This window comes from Tasmannia lanceolata, unplaced genomic scaffold (genome assembly GCF_043159265.1).
Source record: "Tasmannia lanceolata isolate RefF3 unplaced genomic scaffold, GAP_Taslan_0.1 ptg000019l, whole genome shotgun sequence".
Classification (NCBI taxonomy): Eukaryota; Viridiplantae; Streptophyta; class Magnoliopsida; order Canellales; family Winteraceae; genus Tasmannia; species Tasmannia lanceolata.
The window spans coordinates 14,441,873-14,468,566 of NW_027518696.1; the positions used below are offsets into that span (position 1 = coordinate 14,441,873).

The following is a 26,694-nucleotide window of genomic DNA, read 5'->3' on the forward strand; positions in this document are numbered from 1 at the left end:
ATGATAAAAATAAAATATTTAAATAAATAAAAAGAATATTGTGATATTATCATGGTAAATGGAAATATCAGCACTACCATGTTTTGTTATATGCTGTGATGTATGTCCTCTTTTAATATTTAGAAAACTGTTGAAAGGTTATGACAGTTACCAAAAAGCTCTAGGATCGTGCAGTTACTAAAACATGGTTGCGCTGATGTTGTTTCCCTTTTTTAAATTCTCAGGATTATTTTAGGATTTTGTCGTTTTATCAAAATTATCGCGATAAAATTACTATGTTTTGAAAATATCAAAGATATTTGTGACATAGGTTTGATCAGGACGCTTGGTTTTACTTTGAAAATTTACCACCAAAATAGTTGTGTTTTGGTCATTTCTGTAGAACCCAAAATTTGCAAGATGTTTGATGCTCCTGTCTCTCCGTGCTAATTTTGATAATAAATCAGTTTTTTAACCCGTACGGGTGTGGCTCTTTGGCTTAAAAAGTCTTGGGTATGCTCCCCATCGATGCGAATTCAAATTCCCCATGCTTACCCGATGCGTGTGGTTTAAGAGTGATTGCGCGCATCCGTAGGGAATAGTCCTGCCTTAAAAATTGGCGTGGGTTACCCTATGTCATCGGAAGAAAAAATAAAATAAATCAATTTTAGTTGCTTCCTCCATAATTTCTTGTGATACTATCAAAATTGTATGTTCTTATCATGAGAATAAACTAATAAATCATGATATCTGCACTCCCATCTTTTAATAATGACTCTGATCTTTACCTTTGCACTACCAAGTTTTGGATTTAAAAGCAGTTACGACTCCACGCCCGAGATATTGTCACCAGGCAATATTAAAAAGAAAAGGGGTACTGTTATCAACACAACCATGTTTTAGTAATTGAACCAGCTCTTTAAATAATAAATGATATGTTTTTGCAAATATCAAAACATGGTTGTGCTGATAACATTTCCCTAAAAAAGGTGTGGGTATCGTTCCCCTAAATTTAGCTTTGCATGTTAAGACATTTATAATTAAGGAAAACACTTTCAAAACTGGATTCCTTATGTAAAATAAAGAAATTGATGAAATTGGCCCCCATTTCACCATTTCCAGATTGTAATTTGCATTTCGTGGGGATTCGTGCTCACATCCTTGCGCTCTTGCACTTGTCATAACAAGGGATTTAGTCTTCTTTTCTCTAAAACCAGCAATGAAAAGAGATTGAGTGAGATTGGGATGCACACAGGCGATGTTTGGTCAACAAGTAAAACATTTCTGATGGTTAATTTAGAGGGATGGTATCATGAATCGAAGGTACCTAAAGTGAAGAATTGATTACGGTCAATTTTAGAAATATTTTCCCTCTCCATGCTCTTCTTCAAATTCCCTGCAATTCAAAAAGTAGCTTAACTAATACTTCCCACGAGATGCATTGTTTGGCCCTACCATGGAGATCCTAAAGATCACAGATTCTAATCATTTGATCATTAGTCTGAAAATGGATGGGGAATAACTTATGATTTCAGTAAGCAAAACCTCTCCAATCAGACCTTAGGATTGTTCAATTAGATTATTTCAGCCAAGGCATCTCCATGATGGTGCCCACCATAAATAAACGGACGGTTCGGATCATGTGGGTGGGCCCCATCAATGTATCTCATACAAACTCTCACAAGTGCATCTCTTTGAACCAACCCAAAAGAGCAATAGTTGCATTAAATTCAAAGATATGTTGAAAAACCATACAATGCAACAGGAAAAAGGACAAATAGGAAAACTGGTGTCTTTTTTTATGGTTAGGCTACCCGGCCGAGCTTGTCATAGAATTTAAAAGTCTTCGAGCAGCATCTGAACTCAGCTCTTCATACACCTGAAGAAAATGACAGACAGTGAGTTGTAGAAAGGGAGAGAAAAGCATGAAGGAAGAAGAACTATAGGATTGTCATTCTAAGGGCGTAACATATATGCATACGAGTTTCTTATGAACCATCTGAAAAGCCTTGCAGAATCGCTCTGCCTCTGCCGCACCCACCTGAAGAAAAATTAAGTAATCAACTGTTACTTTTTTCAAGCAATGACAAGATCTATTATAAGAAGAAGAAAAAAAAAAGGGCGGCCTGGTGCACGATGCTCTCGCCATTGCGAGGTCTGAGGAGGGCTAAAAGCAAAATATTAAAAAAAAAAATCTATTAAAAGCAAGAAGAAGAAAAATTACAACTGTGGGAGAAACATCCCTATGAAATACATTACAAAGTACATCTCAACTCTTCAGGGAAACTGTCCACAATCTCGTCAGCACTACGAGGTTTGTTACAAAGAACATCCTCTACACAAATACAGAAATCTATTAATCAAGTGAGCTAAACGGCCATGGTCCCATACGTTTTGCCCATGAGATCACACTAACGGAGTCCCCCTCCTCCCAGAAAGGTACCCTCTCAACTCTTCAGTGAATATTCGGATGCCCATTAGAAGAGCCCTCGCCTCTGCTTCATTTGAATCAGCAACATCAATCAGCTTGGAATAAGACTATCATCTTCCCTAAATCATTGCGAAATATACCCTCGACTTTCTCAAGGATGGCACATAAAAGTTAAGCTTGAGCGAATAAGGGTTCTATCTCGTTGTCCTCTTAGTGTTGGTGCATGAAATGATATGTGAGATGATTTCCCAAACTCGATAGATTTTAGGAGTATGCATTCCATGCCACCTTTCATGTTGCCCAATTCAAAATTGAGCTCTTTACTCACATATGATCCTAGCTACCGGTGCATCCTTACCTTCAAATGTTCTATTCTTTTCCTTCCAAATGGTTGAAGCCGCTGCAGAAGGAGCCATAGTCCATTGTAAGACGAGCTTACTTACCCAAGTGGCAAAAAGGCCACTCCAAAAGATGAAGTAAAGAAAATCTAAGGTAAGCCAGCATTCCAAACTTTCCTAATGCATGAAGAGGTGACAACAAGATTCCCCTTATTTAGAATGATAATTCCATTGCAAGGAAAACAAGAGTAAAGAAACAACGGAACGAGGTGTCCACCAGGAGAAACACATGTTCTCCCAAAACAAAACAGAAAAAATACCGCTCTAAACAATCGGGTATATACCGCTAATAAAAAACTTGCTACGATCGGCGCATCCGCATTAGTGAATCTCAATTGTTGTTGGAACTGTGGATTAATAATTCTACGAAGATCAGTAATCTCCATAATAATGGGCACCATTTTCCTGGGGCCCAGCGTAGCACCCTCCGGCCAAATGCTAAGATCACTTTGGAATCCCCTTCGACAATGCACTTTCCGCCAAAAGACTTCTTGAAAATGCGAAGGCTGGGAGAAGGGCTCTAGCCTCTGCATCATTCGAATCCACTATGCCACAAGGACCAGAAAAGCATTTGAGAGTCCTACAGACATTGACTGGCAAGATGACAATTCTTCCTTGTTCCTTCTGAACTTAGTAATCCTTCACTTATCATAGGAAGAATCGGGAACTGATAAATGCGCCCCTTTTCATCACATGGGACACCCAACTACAGTGAACGTGGCAATCAAATCCGTTGAATACTTCTGATGTGAAGTACATCAGCCCCTCTGCAGTCATTGATAGTTTGATACGCTGCTGCTGGATGTCCCAACTCCCAAGTGATGAAAAGGGGCGCATTTATCATTCCTCGAAGAATCGAGAAGTCCCACCAACTGCTCTTGCACTATATCCTTTACTGATGCAAGGTATTACTTCTACATTAGTCTCTACTTCATCTTCTTTGCGTACATTTACTTCATTCAAGTCGTCATTTCCATCATCCTAATTGTTTTGGTTTCCTCCTAAAACTTTTTTGTTACCCTCCCAACACATTCTATTCCTTCTACCCATAAGAAAGCAGTTAAGCAGACTACTCGAAAAAGGCTATCGGTAAAGAGCTTCAAGCTCCACGTAAAAATGACACTTGGGATCTAGTTCAATGTCCTAATGTCTCTGTTATTGGGAGAAAATAGTTTAGTCTATCAAATGTCAAGTTGGATGGGAGATTAGACAGATAGAAAGCACATCTGGTTTCTCAAGGATATAAACAAGAGTATGGGATTGATTATGAGAGGTTTGCTCCAACAAAAGTATGGGATTGATTATGAGATGTTTGCTCCAATGGCTAAGATGACTACAATCTACATTGTCATAGCCATAACTTGCACGTGTCATCGGCCATTATTTCAAATGGACCTAAAAAATCCTTTCATGCAGGGAGACTTGAAAGAAAAACCATAGGCCTACCTCTTCCTTGAAGCCCTTCATTATGATGCTGGCGTAACAAGTCTTTATGGACTGAAACTAGCCCCTCAAGGAATGTTTGATAAGTTCAAGACAGCTACAGTGAGATGGATTTCAGTTGAATGGCTCAGGTTTTTCTTTTTTTTTGCTAGACAGCAGATTAGGGATTAATATTCTACTCATCTGTGTTGATGATCATCAATTCAAGGAATGACTTGGGAGGTATCGATGATATGAAGCCCTTTCTTCAATCCACATTCCCTTGACATATTTTCTTGGTTTGGGAAGTATCAGCCCCCTAATTTCCGCCTCGTTAGAGTCAACAATGCCAATAGGACCCGAAAATGCCCAGATTGTGGTGCCATGCCCGTCTCTAAGAAGACCTCCAATCCCTGAGGGGCCAGCCTTACCCAAACTTGATCCGTCAAAATTGATTTTAAGGAAACCTTTTTGACGCCAAGGAGAGAAATCCCAGCAAAAGACTAAATCTGCCAACTTAGCGGGAAACACCCACTCCAAGCCAAATCTCTGAAGAACCCTACTCCACACATATCGTGCAAACTTACAATGTATGGGTTGTGCCCTCAAATTATTTCCAGGGGATGATCCAAACTGTCCAATTGGTGGGCTACGGCATAAATGGGTTGTGCCCCCCTAAATTATTTCCATGGGATGACCATTTGTAGGGAATTTAACGGGGCAGAACTCACCCCTAAAAGCTAGCCATCAGAGGGAGGGTGCCCATTCCCTTATAACGAATCCCCATCCATTTCACTTATCCGATGTGGGACTATTTGCTTTTGCATGGCACCCCAACAATCTCCCTTTCCACGCGGAAGCAACGTGGACAATCTTGCCCCTCCACACGGAAGCAACGTGGGAACCACAAGATACTACACCGGAGTTTCCGAGATCTTCTCCGAGGGACATTTCCTTGCCCTCGGAGGCAAACCGGGGTTACCACGCTCTGAGCTCTGATACTGTGTTAGATAACCACATGGTGGAGAGAGAGAGAGAGAGAGAGAGAGAGAGAGAGAGAGAGAGAGTTAGTTAGTTAATAAGAGAAAGAGATAAAGAGAGACAGAGAGGCATGAGAGGAAGAAAATGGCGTGAGAGAGTTGTCTCCCTCTCCACACGAAATATATTTATATGTGTCTGTGTATACAATGACAAGAATGCCCTCTTTAAAGTGGTGCGTCTAACATTCACCAAAGCCATGACTCAAGCCTGACATGATTTCTTGATTTGCAAATTGATGGTGCATCGAATTGACGAGAGTATGAAACATAGCTAATCTGTACACTCATATACTTCTACATGTATGATGTATATAAGTCACAGGGTTGATATTGTATATTCTTGTATATGTGCATGCATGTATGTATATAAGTCATTAGATTAGATTGCTTTTTTCCCCTTCAGTTTTATGTATGGCTCAAAAGTACCTGATGTAATTTGCTTAATATTAATTATATAAAGAGGAGGAGACAAGTCATGAGCTTTGATCTAACTCCTAATCTCAAAACAATTCTTGTGGTTGACTTCTCCCTTTTCCTCTTTTATCTTCTGCTTCGCTTCTCAACTTCAAGCAATCTTAACAGTCCACACTCCCAACTAAAGATATTCCCAAAACCAAATTCCCTCTCCCCACACAACCCTTTACCTAGCCAAGGGAAAGAACTCATAGCTAACACTAAAAATTGACCACCATGCCCCGAAGCCAACATTTCTAACTAACCCTCTCCTTCTTTACCCATCTCAACCTATTCCCCAATAATAATGTCCCCCCCATAGTGCTTCTTTTTCTCCCCCTTCCCTACAATAACATTTCTCAAAAATGATCTAGTTCTCAATAAAAAAACTGCTAAGTTTGAGGCCACCAAATCCTCTAAACTTGGAATCATTTTCCCACTTGACAAGTTGCTTCATTCTCTTCCCCTATTCTTTAGCTTCCACAGTAAGATCCTCTGGCCAAAGGTTCAGAATCTTAAACAGAGATACTAAACATGTGGAAAAGATTAGACAAGGGTGCTTTGATGAGTGTGATTCTACTTCCGAATGATAGATTATGGTTTCTTCCCATGTGCAAGTTTCTTCTATACCCATTCCACAATAGGATCCCATAGAGACTTTGACGGGATGCCAAATCCAAACAATAAGCCAAGATAAGAAAGGGATTTTTTTTTTTCTTTTCTAAATCTTCTCTCTTTCTTGTTAACGATAAAAAAGAGACAAAATATGGCAAGTGTAATTTTCATGCAACCTCATATGTTGGCTTAAAATGCTATTAGAAAGCATTCGACTTCAACAAAATACTCCTCAATGGATATTAGTGTTTAGTCTGCAGACATGACAATAGAATACAGCTTGATCAATATTTTGGTTGCATTTTGAAGTCCATGTGTACATTTTACATGTATTCATAGAGGATCAATCAGTTAAGTAACCATACAAAAAATAAACAATCCAGTTAAGTCACTTGAGGCACAAATTCACCCTTCAATCATGATTGGACAGCTACTGAGTTCTGCTTGTGGTATATATAGCTGACATAATGTCTGGATGTGCCTTTCAGATGCGTTGCACCGACTAGTCTCATATCTACACGTCTGGGCATAAACTCAAGTACATTGTCTACATAGTTTGTTCATTTATATTTATAAAATAACATTATAATTTACAATAATTACAGATGACGGGAGAAATGTCGCTGGTGTCATTGGGCCAGCATCCCCCTAAAGTGGGTTCCTTGTACTAGCTCATCTTCTAGGGAAGTTCTCGATCGTGGTGAGGATGACCCTTGGCCTGACTCGGGTCAAATCTTCCGTCATAACAATTCAGGTTTCCATCTTTATCCATCTCGGGCAGGGAAGTGGAGAAACGTATGGGTTCCCTTAGGGCCTGTTTGGTTTGAAAGAAAGGAGTGGAAAGAGCTGGAAAGGAAGCCCTTTTCCAAGTTTCTATCGCTTTCTCTTGTTTGCTTGCAGATGGAAAAGAAATCTTGGAGGGATAGGTCTTTCCAACTTAACCGTTATTTATCCCAAATCCACCGAAATTCTTTCCACGTCGAAACCTGGGATGCGGCTTCTCTCTCTCCCTCCCTCCCTCTCTCTCTCTCTCTCTCTCTCTCTCTCTCTCTCTCTGAGACGGCTAAAAGGGTTTCTGCTGCAACCATCTTTTTCTGCCCTTTCTCTGCTTACAGGTCACGGAAAAATTGTTCTTGCAAGATGATTTTATCATTAACATCTTGAATCAGAGGGATATATTGCTTGGATTCGTTACTGTAAAGGAGTGGGATTGAAATTGCTGTTGATTTTGGGTATTCTAAAGGAGTGGGATAGAAATTGTTGTTGTCTTTGGGGCCATTGGACTGCTGGTCCACACCATTTAATTTGGGGGTCTAAACAATTCAGGAACTTTGAATGGATTTCATGAATTTATCTTCTCTGATGGTATTCCCTATTTCAAAAGAGTTGCTGCTCTATCTTAATGACTCTTTCAACCTTGCCAAAGACTTGTTAATCACTTGGGTGGATCCTTTGTAAAAATGCATATACACCACAAAATTTAAGTTATAAAGATTATGATGCCTTTGTAAGTGTAAAACACAGCTTTTTTTCTGAAAAATATAATAATTTTATAACATTTTAGTCAACTCAGAGGGTTCATAAAACTCTTCCCAACCCAAGAAAATAAATAGTGGTTCTTCTCATTTTTCATTAGGTTGTGAACAGTAGTCAATAAATGCAAATCAAAGGGTTAAATCTCGAAGATTGACGAGGGTATCTCTTATATGAAAGTAAATATTAGCATTTTTACAATTTATTTTTAAGAAAAATGATATGTTTAGGCAATGATATATGTTTTTATAAATTATACATCTCAAAACTACACATATGGGCTCATTGGTCATTGTCAATCATTTCTTTTCCAAACACCATGTATCCAAACAAGAGAAATATCTTCGTAAGAAAAAGTTTTCGTTGGTGTTTCTTAAACCAAACGATGAAATGGATTTTCCCGGAGAAGAAAAGAAAAGAAAAAGCTTTCCCCGGAAAGCTTTTCTAGGGTGGAAAGACCTTTTCTACAAACCAAACAAACCCTTAGAGCTTGCCTGATAGGGAGAATGAAGAGTCCTAATGAGACATTGCAGGAGCTCAGGAGTTGGGCACAAGCGTCGTGGGAAATCCCATCTCTACATTGCCCGTCTTTTTTGGTGGCGAATGAAGTTCTTTTTATGTTTGAGCCTGAGTCTCAAGCATTACAGATTCTTACTAAGGGATCTGAGGCCTTGGATAATCATTTGCTCTCCCTCTCACCATGGAAAAAGGAATTCTCTCAAGGAGAGGAGGCCTTTTGGGTTTGCTTTTTCGGCATCCCTCTGCACGCCTGGGCTGTCTCAACGGTGGAGGCGCTAGGGGACCTCTTCGGTAAGGTTGCAGAAACTAAGATGGAAGGTCACCATCAAAACTGCATTGGTTATGTCTCGGCTAAAATTGTAGCTCCCTGCTGGCACTTTCTTACTTCTTGTGTTAAGCTCAAACTTTTAGACCAAACCTATACCATTGGAGTTGAGTTTTTGAAGAAATCTCCTGCTCCAGATATTCCTGGATTGGGTTCTTGTTCGCTGGAGGAACTTCCTCCGGTGAGTAAGGGGGGTGTTCGCATGGCGAGCCGTTGAACCCTGTAAGGAATTCAAATTTCAAAATTTCCCAACCAAATCTTCCGGTTGGTGAGCCCAAGAAAGCCCGTTTGGCTCGACCCAAAAATCCGTCGGAAATTCCTGAGATACCTAAACCTAGGAACCCTGCCCCTCGACAAAAAATTGATTGCTTGGACACGAATATCAAGTCAGCTGGCCTGCTCCCAAGAGTCAGAAAAAGTTGACTATCGAGCCTCAGGCGGTGTCTATTATGGTTCAAAGCCTACGGTCAAGGGGTTAAGATATCAAGTATCTTTATGATAACTCTGGAGAATACCCTGGTGTCGAAATTAGGATCGAGGAAGATAAACAACAGATTGTTCAAGCTCCTAAAATCTTTTTTTAGATCTGGGAGGTAAGATCCCATCCGCAGCTAATTTCGTAGGTTTGGATCCTGAATGGTCCCCTAGTCTCGGGTCTATACTCTGGAACCGAATAGGGGCGTGAGTCTATAGTTGAATTACTACGAAATTTCTTCTTAGTTAGTTTTGGGTCAAAGGTGGGGTGGGCAGGGGATTTTGTAAGAGACCGTCAAATGTCTGATCCATGTAACTGTTATGAACTCTTACCTCGGGAAGGTGATGGCTCACTTAAAAGCAATAATTAGTATCTACAAAAGACTTCGAGACACCTGGATTCAGGTCAGGGATCTTGTGGCGGTGACATATTTTATATCATTATCTGAGTAGATTTTGCAAGGTCTTATGGGTATCCTTAAGTAAGTAAAGATGGAAGAACAATATCCCCTACACCAGGAATCATCTGCATGGCCAGGGGGCTTCAGGAGGAAGTTGCTCATGGAGATTATGGTGCTGGAAAAAATCCTTCTCAAGTTAAGAAGAAAGACTTAAAATGAAAGGATAGCTTCCTCTACCGTTCCCCCATTTCATGAGATCTCTGGAGATTTACCAGAAGATAGAAGCCGCCGGAGGAGATTATGGGACCTTTCGAGGGAGGTGGCTATTTCTTTTATGGAGGAAGAAATTGAGACTCGTTCAAGCCTTAGCTTTTTGGAAAAAAACCCAGAAGCGGTTGTCATGGGCTTGCCTACTCCCCATCTACAAAGCCTTCTGGACGAGCTTGGGAAATGCTCGAACTTGGCGGGGTTGGGGTGGCCTTAAGTCTTGGATGAATTCCAGAAATTTTGATGGTTGTTGGTGGAGGAAGATGCTGGATGAAGGGTGAAAAGACTGTAAGATAGGGTGCTTGCCTCCGTATGATCGGGGTAAGCTTCTTTTGGCAAGGACTGTAACCAATGCATTCGATATGTTTTACTAGCCTTTCTAGCTCAGGGTATGCCCTGGCCAATTTTATTTGATACTATGTATTACCAGGTGGGACTCCTGGTCCCCATTGTAACTTTCTATAGTATCAATGAATATATGTCATCTTTCAAAACAAATAATAATTAAAAAACATATTATAATTTATAATATACGTAGGTGCAATTTGGCATATGGGATTTCTAAGGGTTGCATTGGTACATACTTTCTGGTCTCTGTCCAACACATACAACATGGCCAAATTCAAGTAAAATAACAGAGAGGCCACCCCGATAAAAAAGATTTTTCTTAGAATGTTGCAGATGAAATTCTGATCTTTCAAGTCTCTTTCATCAATGTTCTCATGTTTTTTATGAAGTATCAATGGAGCTAAGCTCAGTCTATTTATGGTAAATCATGAATATTTTATAGAATTCTCATCAATGAGAACACTCATGAACCCATATTATTGTAATTTATTGTGTCAAAGTCTGCCAACAGTTAAACAAAGATTTTTAACAGTAGAAACAAGAAAACGGTCATTAACTGTTATTTCATTTTCCCTGTTCCTTTTACTAAAATAAAAAAGCCTAGATAGAAGATCATGGCACTCTCAAAATCAATTGCTAACCTCTAAAAGTTACATATGGAAAGTGGGAATCAGTAACAACTATTAACAACATTTGTAACGAATATATGAAACAATTGCATAACAGTCCCAAACAATGCCAAATTGTCAAAGCTGACCAATGCTTTGAGGAAGCAGTAAATGCTACAACAAGAATTAGATAGCAAACCTTTCTCTCTGCTGTCGACCTTAGTTTCTCCCAAAATGGATCTGTGAAAAGGGGAAAAAACATAAAAAACATAATTCATTTCATCCAAGACAAGTGATCACACATGATAAGACACTACTATCTTTCTGTCATATATATATATATATATATATATATATATATATATTTTTTTTTTTTTTTTCAAATTGTTCTTTATCTTTCAAACAAAAAAAGAAGAAGTTATTCAAATATGGTATTGAGCAATACCCACGTAAGTTAAGAAACCGAGGTGCTTAAAAATATCAGACTTCATTCCCCAGAACCCTACTCATTCAAAGGGCATGCCCATTTGATTTAGGGGTGCAACTTGGGTCGGGTCGGGTTAAGATTTTGTCAAAAAATGAATAGGAAATTACGAATCAACCCGAACCCAACCCTATTTTAAGGTAAAAGCTCAACCCAAATTCCCAAAAATCGACCTGAGTTGCACCCCTAATATGATTCCAAAAGTGACCAAATTATTTATTTATTTTTTGTATGGCAATGACCCAAAAAAAAATAATTTTGAAAAACATATTGACCATAAAAATCGGGAAATGATATCAACACAACCATGTTTTGTTATATGCATGGTCCTAGCTTTTTTTCATTTTTAATCGGTTTGTGAGAGCTTTTTGGGAACTGTAATAACCTTTTTGAGAGCTCTTTAAATCAATGTTGAAAATTTCGTTTTGTTTCTTCCGAAATGGACGAAACTTTTTCGTTTTCGGAAAACGAAACGAAATCCCAAAAATATCGTTTCGGTAAAAACTTAAGTAAATTTTGGACTAAATTCGAAATGGACTAAATTCCAGATTTTGTCCGAAATTTGCCGTAACGGCTAGTTTTGACTTTTTTTTTCTTTTTTTTGCAGAAATTACAGCAATGCCCTTGTAACGGCTATTTTGGGTTTTTTTACTGTTTTAGCCCTGAAATGTGACCGTTTATAGCCATTTCATAGTTGTTGGGAAGGGTATTTTCATCAGTTTACAAATATAAGCCATTAAACATCTATATATGCCCCTTTTCCCGCATACTTCTCCTCCACATTCACTTACATCTTTCATCCCTTCTCTTTCCCACATACACACTTCAACCTTTAACACTCTTCTAAGGGAAACACCAAGGAAGCAGGGATCGTTACTTGGACTGGGGAATCGCAATTCTCCGGTTCGCGATTCGGAATCAGGAATCTTCTCGATTCCCCGAAAATTGGGAATCCTGATTTGGAATCGTGGGAAACGTGATTCCCGCTCTATGGGAGTGGGCAACGCGTTTCCTATCTACCCTCCTCGTCTCTTGGTAGTCTTTTTCTCTTCTTGGTGGTCCTCTTTCCTTCCTCTTCTTAATATTTATTGTCCATTTACTTAAGATTTACATATAAATAGGGGGAATACCCCGCATTTAATTCTATTAAAAATAGTTTCAATACCCAAATCTAAAAGGATAAAAAGTCAATTTTCCAGTTCTAGTGCAAAATTCGAAAAAAAGGGTCGGGTCAAAATCTTAACTTCCAAACGGTGACGTATTTATCCAATTTTAAAAATTCATAAATTCTATCATGTCCAAACATTATTAAATCTCAAAAGCCTGGTAAAAAATTCTCATTATTTGGTCTCTAAAATTTTTTCATCTTGTCAGGCACTGGTCAACACATGCATTTTCAGTTGATAGTGATTTTTCATTAAATAAAAGCTGATGATATTTTCACCCCCTGCATTATGCATGCACCCCCCTTATAAAGTGATTTGACGTCAAAAAGTGTTAAAGTTGCCCACTTTTCACGTCAAATCACGTTATAAGGGGAGTGCATGCGTAATGCACGAGAAGTGCAAAAATATCATCTCCCTAAATAAATATTGGATCTTTTAATAAAAAGTGTTTTTTTAATATTTGGTTGGTTCAAATAATTATTTCTTATACTTTTTTAGTAATTTTTTTATCTTTTTAATTTTTTTAAAATATTTAACTTTTAAAAAAATTCTCTAACTCTTCACGCTTCCCACCTTCCTGAGAGCCTTCGCTTCCCGCTTCCACTTCCCACTCCGGCAACCTTGGGAAATAACTCTTCTTCAACATTTTTTGTACGGACTTTGGATTCTCAAACAAGGGGAGGGCTTCAACTCAGGTTCAAGTTCAAAGGCTTCAATTGTCCTCCAAAGGCTTCAAGTCCAGGTTCCATTTCCTTTGTTTCATTTTATTCCATTTCTTCTCTCCTTCTACGTCATTTTAAAATTTAATCTGAGTTCTTCTAGACCTTCTAGAGGATCATCCTCTATTGGGTCGGCACCCGTTAGATTGGATAACCCGGCATGGGCTTACGCATCATTGATTCCGGGTCAAAATAAAAAACGAAAGTAGTTTGCACATTGTGTGGTAAAGTCATAACGGGTGGAGGTATAACTCGTTTGAAAGAACATCTAGCGGGTGTTCCTGGTGAACTATCAGCATGTAAAAAAGTGACTGAAGATATAAAATGGAGAATGAAGAGACTCATAGAAACAAAGAGAAGCTAAGAAGAACGTAGCTAGAGCAGAGGTTGAGAGTTTTTATGGGTTGAGATTTTTTATGGCACACCAGAAGAAGAGACCACCTCCACCTGTGAGGCGAAAGGGAAAGGAAGTTGTTGTAGAACCAAGTGGTACAAAGAGGAAAAGGAAGGAAACCACAGGGGGGATCAGAAATTTTTTCGCACCACGAACAACCTCTGGAACCCAGCTAAGCATTAAAAGTGCTTTGGCAACCAAAGAAACCATAGATCGTGCAAACATGGTGGTTGGAATGCTTTGATATGATGCCAACCTCCCTTTCAATGTTGCCAATTCACCTTTTTGGCTACCTAAGTTTGATGTTGTGAATGCCGTGGGTTCGAGTTATAAGGCACCTGCTTATCATGATTTAAGGAGGGTCATTTTAAAGAATACAATGCATGAAGTAAACAACTACTTGGAGGAGATTAAGATGTCATGGAGATCCACTGGCTGTAGCATTATGGCCGATTGATGGACAGACACCAAATAACGTTCCTAATCAACTTTTTTTATTACTGCCCTAGAGGAGTAATATTCCTAAAATCTATTGATGAATCTGGCATAGTGAAGAATGCCGATGAATTATTCAATATCTTTGATCAGATTGTTACTGAAGTTAATCCGGAAAATGTAGTGCAATTTGTAATTGACAGTGAGCCAAGTTATAAAGCTGCTGGGAGAAGATTGGAAGCCAGATATGGTACATTCTTTTGGACTCCGTGTGCAGCCCATTGCTTAGATCTAATCTTGGCGCACCTGAGCAAGTTGAGTGTATTTCCTCACATAGCAAGCACAATTGAGAGGGCTCGAACGATTACAAAGTTTATCTACAACCACGAAGGTCTCTTGAATTTGATGAGAAAGAAGTTCACAGGTGGGAGGTGTAACAACCGACAATTTAATTTGGGTTGTTGTAAATTAAAATTTTGATAATTACACCCGAAATTTTTATAACGCATGTGAGACTAAACTACCCTACCAAGTGTATTAGTTAAGTAATGGCCTAAAGGGATATTTTGGGGCTTGCAGAGTTAAGTTGAGAGTCCACTTTTAGGCCTCCAAAAGTTGTCGTACCTCAACTCCCTAAGAAATAGGCGTGTTCCCATATCTTTCAAAAAAATCTAACCGACTCCCAAATCCCAAATTTTTAGCCGTACCCCATCTTCCTCCAAATTTTAGCCAATCTCCCAAATCTCCAAAAAGATTGCCGCCACTCCAATTTGGAGTGGGTACGGCAAATAGGTACTCTTTCCTTTTGGGCGCGTATGTGGGAGATTGTATATAGGTACTCTTTCCTTTTGGTACTCTCCCCAAATCAACCATATGTGTATGTAAAATTATATATATATATATATATATATATATATATAGAGAGAGAGAGAGAGAGAGAGAGAGAATAGAGTTCCTAAGGTGTCACCTCATATAGCTTATATGAGGTGGCGCTTAAAAACATAAGGGGCCCACTTTATTTGGATGATCCAAAGCATTCATTTGATACACCCTCACATAGATAGGGTGTGCCCAAAAAATCAACTTCATAGGATCATCCTAACCCTTCCATTTGTGGAGGTTGAAATGGATGGGTATAAACCTCCATAAATCTAGCCATTTTTAACCTCCATAAATGAAAGGGTTAGGATGATCCTATGGACCTGATTTTTTTGTAGGCACCATATCCATCTAAGGGCCTTTCAAATGAGTGGTTTGGATCACCCAAAAAATGTGGGCCCTTTATGTTTTGTGAGCGCCACCTCATATAAGCTATATGAGGTGACACCTTAGGAACTCTATTCTCATATATATATATATATATATATATATATATATATATAAAGCATGTGCGTTAAAGATATACATGGAGAGAAAAATTGGAAACTACTTAATTCTTTAAAGAAAGAAAGAAAATAGGAAAAGATATCCAAGATGGTGAAAATATGGAGATTTCAAATCTCCACAAATTTATGGGCGTGCACACATTCCCAAGGGGGGGGCGTGCACATGTTTTTCTTCCCCCAAAACTTCTATCAATTGTGTGGGCCACTTTCCTCTTTACAAGTGGAGTTTTGTAAACTTTCCATTCTCAATTGATACGTAATTAGAAATAAAAGTAGGAGAATAGAATTAAAAATCAAATAGGGAAGTGATTTGGGAAAGGTTGCCCAAAAAAAAAATTGGAAACACAAAACTCAACACACACAGTGGGACGTCCCTCTCTCTCCACCAAAATTTTCACACATTTGAGAGGGAGAGGTGCGTCCAACAAGAAAAAAAAGGCGGAGAGAGAGAGAGAGTACTCCAGGAGGGAAAAAGAAAAGAAAGAGAGGAAGGGAGAGGAAAAGAAGAAGAAGAAGAATTTGGGGGAGAGAGATGGGCGTCCCACTGTGTGTGTGTGTGTTTTGAGTTGTGTGTTTCCAATTTTTTGGTAGCAACCTTTCCCAAATCACTTCCCTATTTGGTTTTTAATTCTATTCTCCTATTGCAACGACCCGGCTTCCATTTCCTGAGGTCGCTACCAAAAACCACAGAATTTTTTTTTTAATACACCAAACCAATATAAGTGGAAGCGAAAGAATTAAATTCAAATAAAGCATTACTTTAGTTGTTTTCCTCAACAATAAAACAACCTTGTTCCTTAAAACATGAAATTAAAATAATTCAAACCACGACTTAAAAGCCAACCATAATAAAATCTTAAAACTAACTGAAATAAAAAGAACTAAAGTCCACTAAACACGACTCTCGGTAATGACGCCATGTCACTCCAAACTTCCGACACTGAGCTCTTCCCCATTCCCGCATTGGTTTCAACAAATATTCTAGTTGGCGAACGCTCCATCATCCTCACCTACAATGACTATTGGGTAACTAAGTCAGAGAGCAAGGTCATTTGGAAGACCAGAGGGATAAAAAGCATAACAATTGTTATGCTTTTTATCCCTCTGGTCAGAAAAAGACTGTTATGCTTTTTATCCCTCTGGTCTTCCAAATGACCTTGCTCTCTGACTTAGTTACCCTACAGTCATTGTAGGTGAGGACGATGGAGCGTTAGCCAACGAAGACATTTGAACATAGGATCGGGGAAGGGGAAAAAGATCATGTCAAGTCCGCCTGACTATATAAGTCATGGCGTAGTCAGTTGTTTTGAATTTTGGTTATTTTATTGGTTTTAAGTTGGAACATTGCAAAGTTGTGGATTTGTTTAGAAATTTAAGAGTGTTTGAATCATGGAATAAGAATTTATTCCTTCAGCTACTTATTTATTTTGTTGTGGTTTAAAAAAAATTTCTGTGGTTTTTGGTAGCGACCTCAAGAAATGGAATCCGGGTCGTTAGTCGTTACAGGAGGGAGTTGTGTCGTCCTGTTTGGACCAGATTTACTATAAATTTCATAAGCATACAAAGTCTAGTGTTGAATCGGAAAGCACTTCAACAAATGTTTGTGTCTGACGAGTATAGTACTAAAATTTCATAAGCATACAAAGTCTAGTGTTGAATCGGAAAGCACTTCAACAAATGTTCGTGTCTGACGAGTATAGTACTAGTAGGTTTGTCCAACACTCATTGAGTGAAGAGGCAGTTAGTACTATGTTAGACAAATCTTTTTAGGACAGTTGCAAGTACATTTTAAATGTCAACGAGCCTTTAGTGAGAGTACTGCGTTTGGTAGATCGGGAGGACAAACCGGCAATGGGTTACCTATATGAGGCCAAGCTAGGACCTTACATATAAAAAACACGGTTCTGTTTATATCATTTCCCTAAAAATTTAGCTGAATTCCAACTGGTTTGCAAATCCTTTGAGAACGAAATCAAGTTGACTCAGACTATTCACAAGTCAAAGCAACTAGCCCTAAAACATACACAAACAGTCAATCTCATTATGTAACTAAATGAAAAATTAACTGGTGCATATGACCATATGAATAACTATTATGATAAATAGGTGTATACCTTCATTGTCAATTCCTTGAAATTTGCCTTCTTTCCTATCAACCTCACCCCATGCATTTTGCCAATCCGTTACCTGTTATGACAAAAGTTACTCAGAAAATTCAACAAAAAGGAAATTGGACAAAATGAACAATTTCAGTTACTTGACCTCATCCAGTGTTGAATGTGAAGTCGATTCTCTCGATAATTCTGAGTCAACCTACAATTTGAAAAGAGGAGAAGAAAGAAAGCAGCAATGAGATGCAAATGAAAGCAAGATCCCAACAAACCAACATTCTATATATTATAATAGACACTGTAAACAATAAATAAATAGATATCGCAGAGTTGTACAAATAGAAGGATACTCTGGATTAGTATTATTTCTCAAATTTAAAAGGATCCATGTGATCACTGTGATTTTTCCAGGCAAAAACACTCACAGGAAATTATGGAAGAGAATGCAAACAAATCATAGATCTAGCTGATGACAGATCATTAAGAAAATTAGGACATATCCATCCTATATAGGATCAATTCTGCAAAGAATGCGTAGATGAAGATTAGCTGATTAGATTGTAGAGAACTCAAGTGAACCCTTCAACTATCAAGTATCAAATTCCCAAGGTTCGATGTTTCTATGTCCAGTCAGACACCCTAAGCTTTCACAAACTATCCATTATTCTACATGAAACCTGTCATAGTTGTTAAGAGATATGATACTTTTATATTTCATTTAGTAATGTAAAAAGAATGGATGAAAGTGGCTCAGAGAAAGAACCCAAGCCAAGAAAAAGAGAATAAAACTGAAATAGCAACTATCCTATCCCTTAACATTCCCACTCAAGACGGATAGATATCATCCATGCGCCGCTTGGAACAAATAGTACAAAACTTCTCACAACCAAATGCTTTGGTCAAGATTCCTGTGGATTGGGTCGGTTGGGGGCGTGGGTATTAAGCCAACATCCCACCATACCAAATGTATATTTTTAAGTGCCCAATGAGTATTGTGAAGAGAATTGAAGGTTATTACCCAACATCCCAATATACCAAATGTCTATTTTTAAGTGCCCGATGAGTATTGTAAAGAGAATTGAACAAATCCAAAGAAGATTCCTATGGTGTGCTGGGAAGACGTTTGTAAACCTATTAAGGGAGGCCTTGGGATCATAATAAAGAGAAAGTGAATATTGCTCTATTAGAAAAGTGGCTCTGGCGATTTGGGAAGGAGGGATCACAGCTATGGGTTAAAGTTATTAAGAGTAAATATGGTGCAACCGCGGGCCATTGGAAATTGGAAATAAAAGGATTATTTTAGGGATCCTGGGTTAACAATATGGAGAGATATTATGCGATTTAGTCACTTGTTTGAAGAAGGAATAAGGTTCAGACTCTGGGGAGAGAATTCGGTTTTGGTTAGACAAGTGGTGCATGACTCGCCCTCAAAAAAAAGCTTTTCCCGGATTTGTTCTTATTGGCAATGGCAAAGGAGGCTTTTGTAAAGGACAATATGGACAAGAATGTCAATTGTGTAGGATGGAGGCCGATTTTCAGAAGACACTTCTTTGATATGGGGACTTCTGAGTCAAATCATATCATCTCCACCTTGCGGCTACCTCTACCTCTTCAAATATAGATAGGGTTTGGTCAATCCAAGCTCCTCCAAGGGTATGTGTATTCGGATGGGCGGCTCTCCTTGAAAGGATTCAGACTATTGATTTCTTTGTGAAAGAGGGAGATATTGATTATTTATCACTATGCTCTCTGCATTGAGGCGGGGGAGTCAGTGGGCCATACGTTTATGCATTCCTGCCTAGCCAGGGAGGTATGGAGTAAAATTCTAAGTAGATTTGGATTGTTAGGGTGTGTCCTGTGAAGCTCTATTCTTGGGATGGTCTTTTGTATCATGGAAAAAGAAAGGACAAATTCTATGGAATGTGTCTCTTCTAGCTACTTTGTGGGTCCTCTGGAAAGAAAGAAATGCGAGAGTCTTCAAAAATCTTGCAAAGAGCTCATCCTACCTATACATTAAAGTGGTAGCTCTGACCATTTCCTGGGTTAAGGCTATACCATGCTTTAAATTTGTATCTGCATTTGAGTTATGGAATGGGTGGAAAGAGATTTGTCTCAGTGTGGAGAACAAGAAGAAGTTTGTTCAGGATTGGGTCCCTCTAGGCCCTGGCTTTTTGAAGCATAATTTTTTACGATTCTAACTTGGGGAATCCTGGCCCTCTACGAATTTGAGGTGTTCTAAGGAATGAGTCAAGAGAGGTTCTTTGGGCATTCGTGAGCCCTATTGGCATAGTCGATGCTAGTGAGGTGGAGGTGCGTGCTTAGGCATCAAGTTGTTTGATAAAGTGTGCATGGATAAAGTAGTGGTTGAAGGGGATGCTCTAAATGTGATTCGATGGTTTACCAGTTCCCATCATCATCTATGGAGATTCGACTGCTTCTTTGACAAGATTCAAGATTGGATGGGTTCATCATCTTTTGTCTTTCATCATGTTACAAGATCAGCAAATGAAGTAGCAGATAGTCTAGCCAGAGAGGGGGTGAGTAAGGAATCGCTAAATATTTTTGATTCCTTGTCACCCAGAGTTTGCTCTTCTATTTCTCTCTTTGGGTTGTTCGCCTTTGTTATTGCAGTTCTTTCCTTCGTTTGTATCGACCATCTCGGTCCAATTTGCTTTTAATAAATTTGCTGCCATTAAAAAAAAAAAAAAAAACCAAGTGCTTTGGCGAAGATGCCTACCACCTAATCCTTGGGCTTTCACATATGGTGTGGAACTCTGTTACACAAGGTCTTTTATCAATAAAGTGGCAATCATAGGCGTCAACGTTAAAACCCATATCAGAGAAAAGAATTTTCAACCACATTAACTCACGAGCATAGTTTTAAATTTCCACTGAAACAATCAAAATGTTTTTGTTTCCATCCCCACCGAAACACATACTGAATCCAAAACCATAAGTGTATAGTATACTATATCAATATCTGTTACATAAGTATATTAATATGAAATTTTGTGCGTGTATTATGAAGAAATATTTGTATGAATTAGATGTGAAATGTAGTATGCACCGAATTATTCACCAAGAGGTTTATTTCCTTGTTGCAACATGTGAATTTCCTTGAAGAATTGGTAAGTGAGAGCAATATTTTCATCAAATAAGGCTGTGTCCCAAACTTTCTTTGTTGCATCTAGGGACATCATGTTGGCAGTGACTCATGGTTCCATGACATTCCATAACTAGGCTATGATCTGATAATTCTTTCTTAAACAGATAAGGATACTGCCATCAGATTCATTTGGCCTTCCACAATGAAAAACTAACTTACCTATTGCATCAATGCTACTGTTGTAGAATAACTGATATGATCCGGATTTGATGGCTCGACCTCTTTAGGGACATTTTATTTATGATTTTTATTTTTCTTTAATTCTCAAAAAAAAAATTATTTTTCTTTGTTAAACACTTTCTATTTTGGTAGTTTTGCTATTCTGGTAGCCTAGATAGGGGTCTCCACATCACCTCATACGGCATACTTGGACCATATTAACCCTTAGTGAGTAGTATTTAGCTGTCACTTAAGGGTCTTTAAGTCATTTATCACTGACTTATGACTTAAAAACTCTTATATCCTATTGGTTATTGATAGGGCCCCCTCACTTAAGGCAAATCTCACATATAAATGTCTTTTTACAACCCTAATTGAAGGATTATTCGAGAAAAAAGTGAATAGCAGCCCAACGTTATGGTTTCTTCCTCCTTCCTTTCTTTCTCCCATTCTCTTCTCTTCACTTCACTTCACTTCCTCCCTCCTCTTTCTTTATCTTTCTTTGCCTCTCTTATCTTCTTCTTCTTTTCTTTCCCCTTCTCATTTCTCATCTTCTATCATTCCTTCTCCCATCTTCTCCCTGCTTACATCTTACATCAATTTTTCTTCCCTTTCTTCTTCTCACCCTTCCCGGTTGGGGTTTATAAACCGTTCCTCTTTCCCCTTTGTTTTTCTTCTCCTTGATCTTCTTTCCCACTTTTCTTGATCTTGATCTTGATCTTCTTTTCTTTCCTTGATTTTGATTTTGATCTCTCCTCTTGATCTTGATCTTGATCTCTTTCCTTGCTGCCGTATACATATTTTCCCGTTGATTTCGTTGTTTAGGCTACACACGAGGACATTTTATCCACTCCGGTTCCATCCAATGTGGGTTGTGGTTATCTTGGACTGTTTTCGGACCTTCCAGCTTCTCTACCACCCTCTTGGATTTCCGACATATGAGATTCGAGGTCAATGTGTTGAATCTTCTAGGTGAGATCCTTCCTACCCCTATTTTGGCCATATTAGATCCCATTTTGAGCCACTGATACCCTTAGGATTGTTATCTTTGCATATACCTTGTCATGTGAGCCTATCTTATCTAGTTTGGTGGTTACTTTGGGCCCTAGATTTCACTTTTTCTTTATTTTCCGCTTGTGTCCAGATCATACATTTATTGCTACTCATAATTATCTCTATTCCTCTCTTTTGGTGTGATTTGTATGGAAGAAGATCATACATTTATTGCTACTCATATTTATCTTTATTCCTCTCTTTTGGTGTGATTTGTATGGAAAATTTTATGCTTGGACAGATTTAAGATCATTGATGAAAATTCTTTTTAGACTAAATCTGAAGTAAACCCCTAAAGGCAATTCGACCAACTTTTCGAACACTTAATCTGAAATTCAGGACTGGTTGTGCTATTTTATGTGAAGATTAACCTATCAAGCTCCAAAAGTTCTCCGAAATAACCCGCGAACCCTTGGGTTTGCAGTAATAACACGCTATAGATACTTCTGCCCATTCAACTTCACAAATGCAAGTTGTACTCCTCGCATCTTCATGATGCTACGAATGTTAGGTTTACTTTCACTCATAAGTGCAATTCACGAATTGGAGAACAATGGATTCAAACGATCGAATAACACATAGATCACACTAGTAGGGAAACAACCTCGCAAACTCACAGAGATAGCATCCACTAGAGCATCGTTGTATCTACATAGATAGGGTAGCAAGGGGACCACAAAAATACTAGGCAGCACACACATAAATATTGCAAAGGGGCACAAGTGGGTCATACAAGCCATGCAACACAAGAAGGGTACTATTCAGGCCACACGAACAACGTGAAGGCCAAAAAGACTCAAATTCCATTCAAATGGGCAGTACACAGTCTATAGCCCACAAGAATTGCATAGAAACTCTACAAATTTGGTAGCACCATTTACCTTTCTTGAATAGTTCGGTCATCAAGTTGTTTCACCCCGATGATGTATGCCCCTCTTGCTTGAGCGGCTCCCTTCGGGGCAAGTCCCTTCACGTCGCTTGCTAACTGTCCGAGCCAAATACGACGTCCAAAAAACTGAATCTTTGTCTGAGCGAAGCTGAATTCTTCCTGCTTCAAATACAATTCATGCTCACGGAGCTTAGCCAGGACTACTCTTTAATTCATAGTCGTTTAGGTCAAAATTCTCTTATATAGTAGAAGGTGATGGTACAAAACGACATTTTCGTTTGTCTTCTCTTTAGCTTCCTCTTTGATTTTCAGATTTCTAATCAAACCAACTAGGTGTTTTGAAAGGACTTCTCAGCTGCATGACTGCACAACTGAAGCAAAGAGTCATATCCTAGTGGTGATTTTCAGCCAACCCATCTGCACCATCGACATCATCAGAGTGGGGGCGATTGTTGCCTTAAGGATAGTGAGTTTAGACCCGTCCCTCACCTTACCTGTAAGTGCATTCATCTTACTCAATTAGAATGATCGCCAACTATTTTCTTATTAAGACAACATCTATTTTGTTTTTGGATCCATCAACTAGTATATATGATGGGGACCACCCTACGGCCCATAATTTAGGTGTTTTTTTAAGTCCCTTGAGTTATAAGGTGTACCAGGGTCTTTTGACACCAATATCACATGATTTCTTTAAGTTGTAGTTGTAGGTGTTGAAAATAGGGCTTACAAGTGTGTTATGAAAATATTACGTTATGGAGACATTTAAGTCATTTACGATTAATCGCACAAATTGACAAGTGACCTCAAGGACCCACCTTGCAACTTAAAATAAGTCCTAGTAGTCTATTTGTGGTAAGGAAAGGTCCATGTAATGGGGGGTGCGTTTGGATTAAAAGAATCAGGAATCGATATTGAAATCAAATTCCAATCCCATTCTGATTCTACTATTTGGGTAAGTATTAGAATTAGGAATCGGTAAATAGGGAGAGACTTTCTCCCAAAATTTAGAGAGAGATATTGTCTCCCTAAAATTAGTCATGTGGAGAGAGAGAGAGAGAGAGAGAGAGAGAGAGAGAGAGAGAGAGTTTAGGGAGGAGAGAGGCAAACATAGAGTTTTTTGCTAGATAGAAGAGAGAGCTGACCGGAATTGAAAATACCAACTCTTAGGGTGGTATCAAACTCTGCCCGATATCCCCTCATATATTCCGCCCTGGATTTCCATTTACACCAGCAATGCCAATCCAAACACCGGAATTCCTGGATAGAGAATCAGACCCCAATTCTTATTCCCTACTCTAGTAATCCAAATGCGCCCCAGGCGTTTGAGTTGAATTAAGAGTTTTATTTCTAAAAGAATAATTTATTTGTAGTGGGATTAGATAGAGTAGTTGTAAAGAGAATAGAAGTCCTAATTAGACGAGAAGTAATTATATAACTAGGATTAAGAGTTTTTTCTTCAATCTTTGTATGATTTGCATAGCCTATCAATATGAAAGGTCCACTGGACCTAAAACAATTAAATATGAATAAGAATTGGTGTTTTCTTATGTTGATGGAGTGCGATGCCTTGTGATGCTTCATATTAGATTTACTCCTTTTTCGCTTTCTATCCAACCCTAAAATCCTCATTCACTTTCTTTCTTTTCTATTTTCTCTTCTTTTTCTTCATTTCCTTCTTCACCCTTCCTGGTTGGGTTTATAAATTATTCCCCCATCTACTACTATCTTTTCTCTTTTCTTGATCTCGATCTCGATCTCTATTCTTGATCTTGATTCTTTTCTTGATCTTGATCTCTTTATTGTTCTTGATTATCTATTCTTTCTCTTGGTTGTCATTGATTCACGTCAATTTGGCATCAGAGCCTAGATTTACACCAATATAGTTGAAGAATCATCATATACAACTTCAAAAAAAATATTGGATTATTTGTTTAGAATATATCATTGGATTACTTGAGATCACATTCGTTTTTTATCCATCTAACCAACAATTTTAAACAAATATCTTTCCCCAAGGATAGATCATCCAGCTGGAATCAGATTTGCCAGTGATCTGCCTGTAATATATAATAACCCTTCGCTCAAGGGACATCCTTGGTGGTGTGCACACAGTAGGTGTGCACACAATATCACACATGGACTGAGGATTTGGCTAACATTGGATTTGCCCATGGAGAGAAAAATGTCCAATCAAAGAGCATAGTCACTACTTTTCACACCTAACAAAAGAGTACGCCTGTATTATCAAGACTTAAGGGTGTAACCATTGCCCATGGAGAGAAAAATGTCCAATCAAAGAAAATAGTCACTACTTTTCACACCTAACAAGAGAGGAAGCCTATATTATCAAGACTTAAAGGTGTAACCAACAATTTTAAACACTCATGACAATCCATTTGAAACAGTTAAAAACAGTCAAATGATTAAAAACACTACCGTTCCAAAATGACAAATTAAGTGGGGTCAAAATATCAAAAATAATTTTTGAATCGAAGCTTTGAAAATTCATTAAAATACTAACATCCAATCCATGTCATTAGATGGGAATAAGCCACCCATTACAGGTTACGTGGGCTGTAAATTCTAATCCCTAAAAACATACAAATGATGGAAACAAGCATCTGCTCCACCATTAATCATACCTAAACGATGGAAATGTTGACATTACAATTAGTCCTTTCCAAATATTTTGGCTTCTAACCTGGTACTAAACCTTCGTTTTATCGCATAATATGAATTGCACAGGCCAATCAAAAATCAACCAACGCAATTTCAAAAGAATTACGGTATTACCGATTCTATGCATAGCCATACACAGCTAAACCTATACCTAAACCTAGCCCCATAGTTTCAAAATTCCCCCACACCATCGTGGATTCCCTTGAGTCGACTCCCTTTTACCCTGGCCGCATTCTTGTCCGAGTCCGCATTTTGCCCTACAAAGTAAATCAAAACTCCTTTCACTCTCCCGAGTTGCAACCACGACAATTCTTCAGAGTTAAAAACTCCTTTGACTCTCTAAGTTGTGACCACGGCAACCGAGTACCCTTAAAAGCTAGCCATTAAAGGGAGGGTGCCCAAATCCTTATAAGCCCATCCACAACCATTGACTTTCTGATGTGGGATCTTTGCTTTTGCATGGAATCCCCAAACATTTCTGACCCGCATCCGCTTTTTGAACCACTGCCTAGCCCATATGCATACATCCAATCTGGCCCCAAATTTTTTTTTTTTTTTTTTTCATAGGTAAGCTGGGCTTTCGCGAGGACCTCACGGGTTTATTAAGATGAGAAACAAATTACAATCAGCATACAAAACACTAACCCTATCACAAGAATGAGGATACAAACCAAGGGAACAAAGACAAGACCTATTCTTAGAAGCAATATCTAAGGAAAAAGTGAAAACCCAAAGACTTTTGATTCACATAAAACCCATAAAATTGCAAAACTAATCATGAAGACATAAACCCATGAAGGAAATTTAAAATTTTGATTGTTAAACCTCCACTGCCCACAAATCAAGAGAGGGCAAAAGGAAAATTACAGGTAAAAAAAACTCAAAAGGCCCAAAAATAAACTAGCAAGTAATGATCATCAAGAAGCAATATAGATTAAAAGGGAATGAGAGACATACACGATAATTGCGGGATCGGACGATCGGGAAGAGATCGAGAAGTTGTCGAAACTCGTGTTCTTCCATGGAGTCTTTGGGGGGATTTTTCGTTTGTTTTTCCCTAGTTCTAGTCTTTTTGACCTCTTTTTAGGTCATTTATATGGGAATTAAAAGTAAGGTGACCAAAATAACCTCGAGATGTTAGGTTTTGACAAACTAATGTGTGAACATTTTCATGCCTCATTAACCCTAAGATTTTGAAAAGAAAAGTATTTCTAAAATTTACTACTTTTTTACCCACA

General features: G+C 38.5%; 1 protein-coding gene across 1 annotated transcript; it reads right to left on the reverse strand.

The window, feature by feature from the left end:
- Nucleotides 1-1,655: 1,655 nt before the first annotated feature.
- On the reverse strand, nucleotides 1,656-26,555 carry LOC143852573 (octanoyltransferase). Its single transcript, XM_077362011.1, has 6 exons — nucleotides 26,414-26,555; nucleotides 17,659-17,709; nucleotides 17,511-17,583; nucleotides 11,013-11,053; nucleotides 1,961-2,020; nucleotides 1,656-1,858 (listed from the first exon to the last, which is right to left on the reverse strand). The coding sequence occupies exons 1-6, from the start codon at nucleotides 26,477-26,479 to the stop codon at nucleotides 1,790-1,792; spliced, it is 360 nt and encodes a 119-aa protein (XP_077218126.1). The 5' UTR covers nucleotides 26,480-26,555; the 3' UTR covers nucleotides 1,656-1,789.
- Nucleotides 26,556-26,694: the final 139 nt, after the last annotated feature.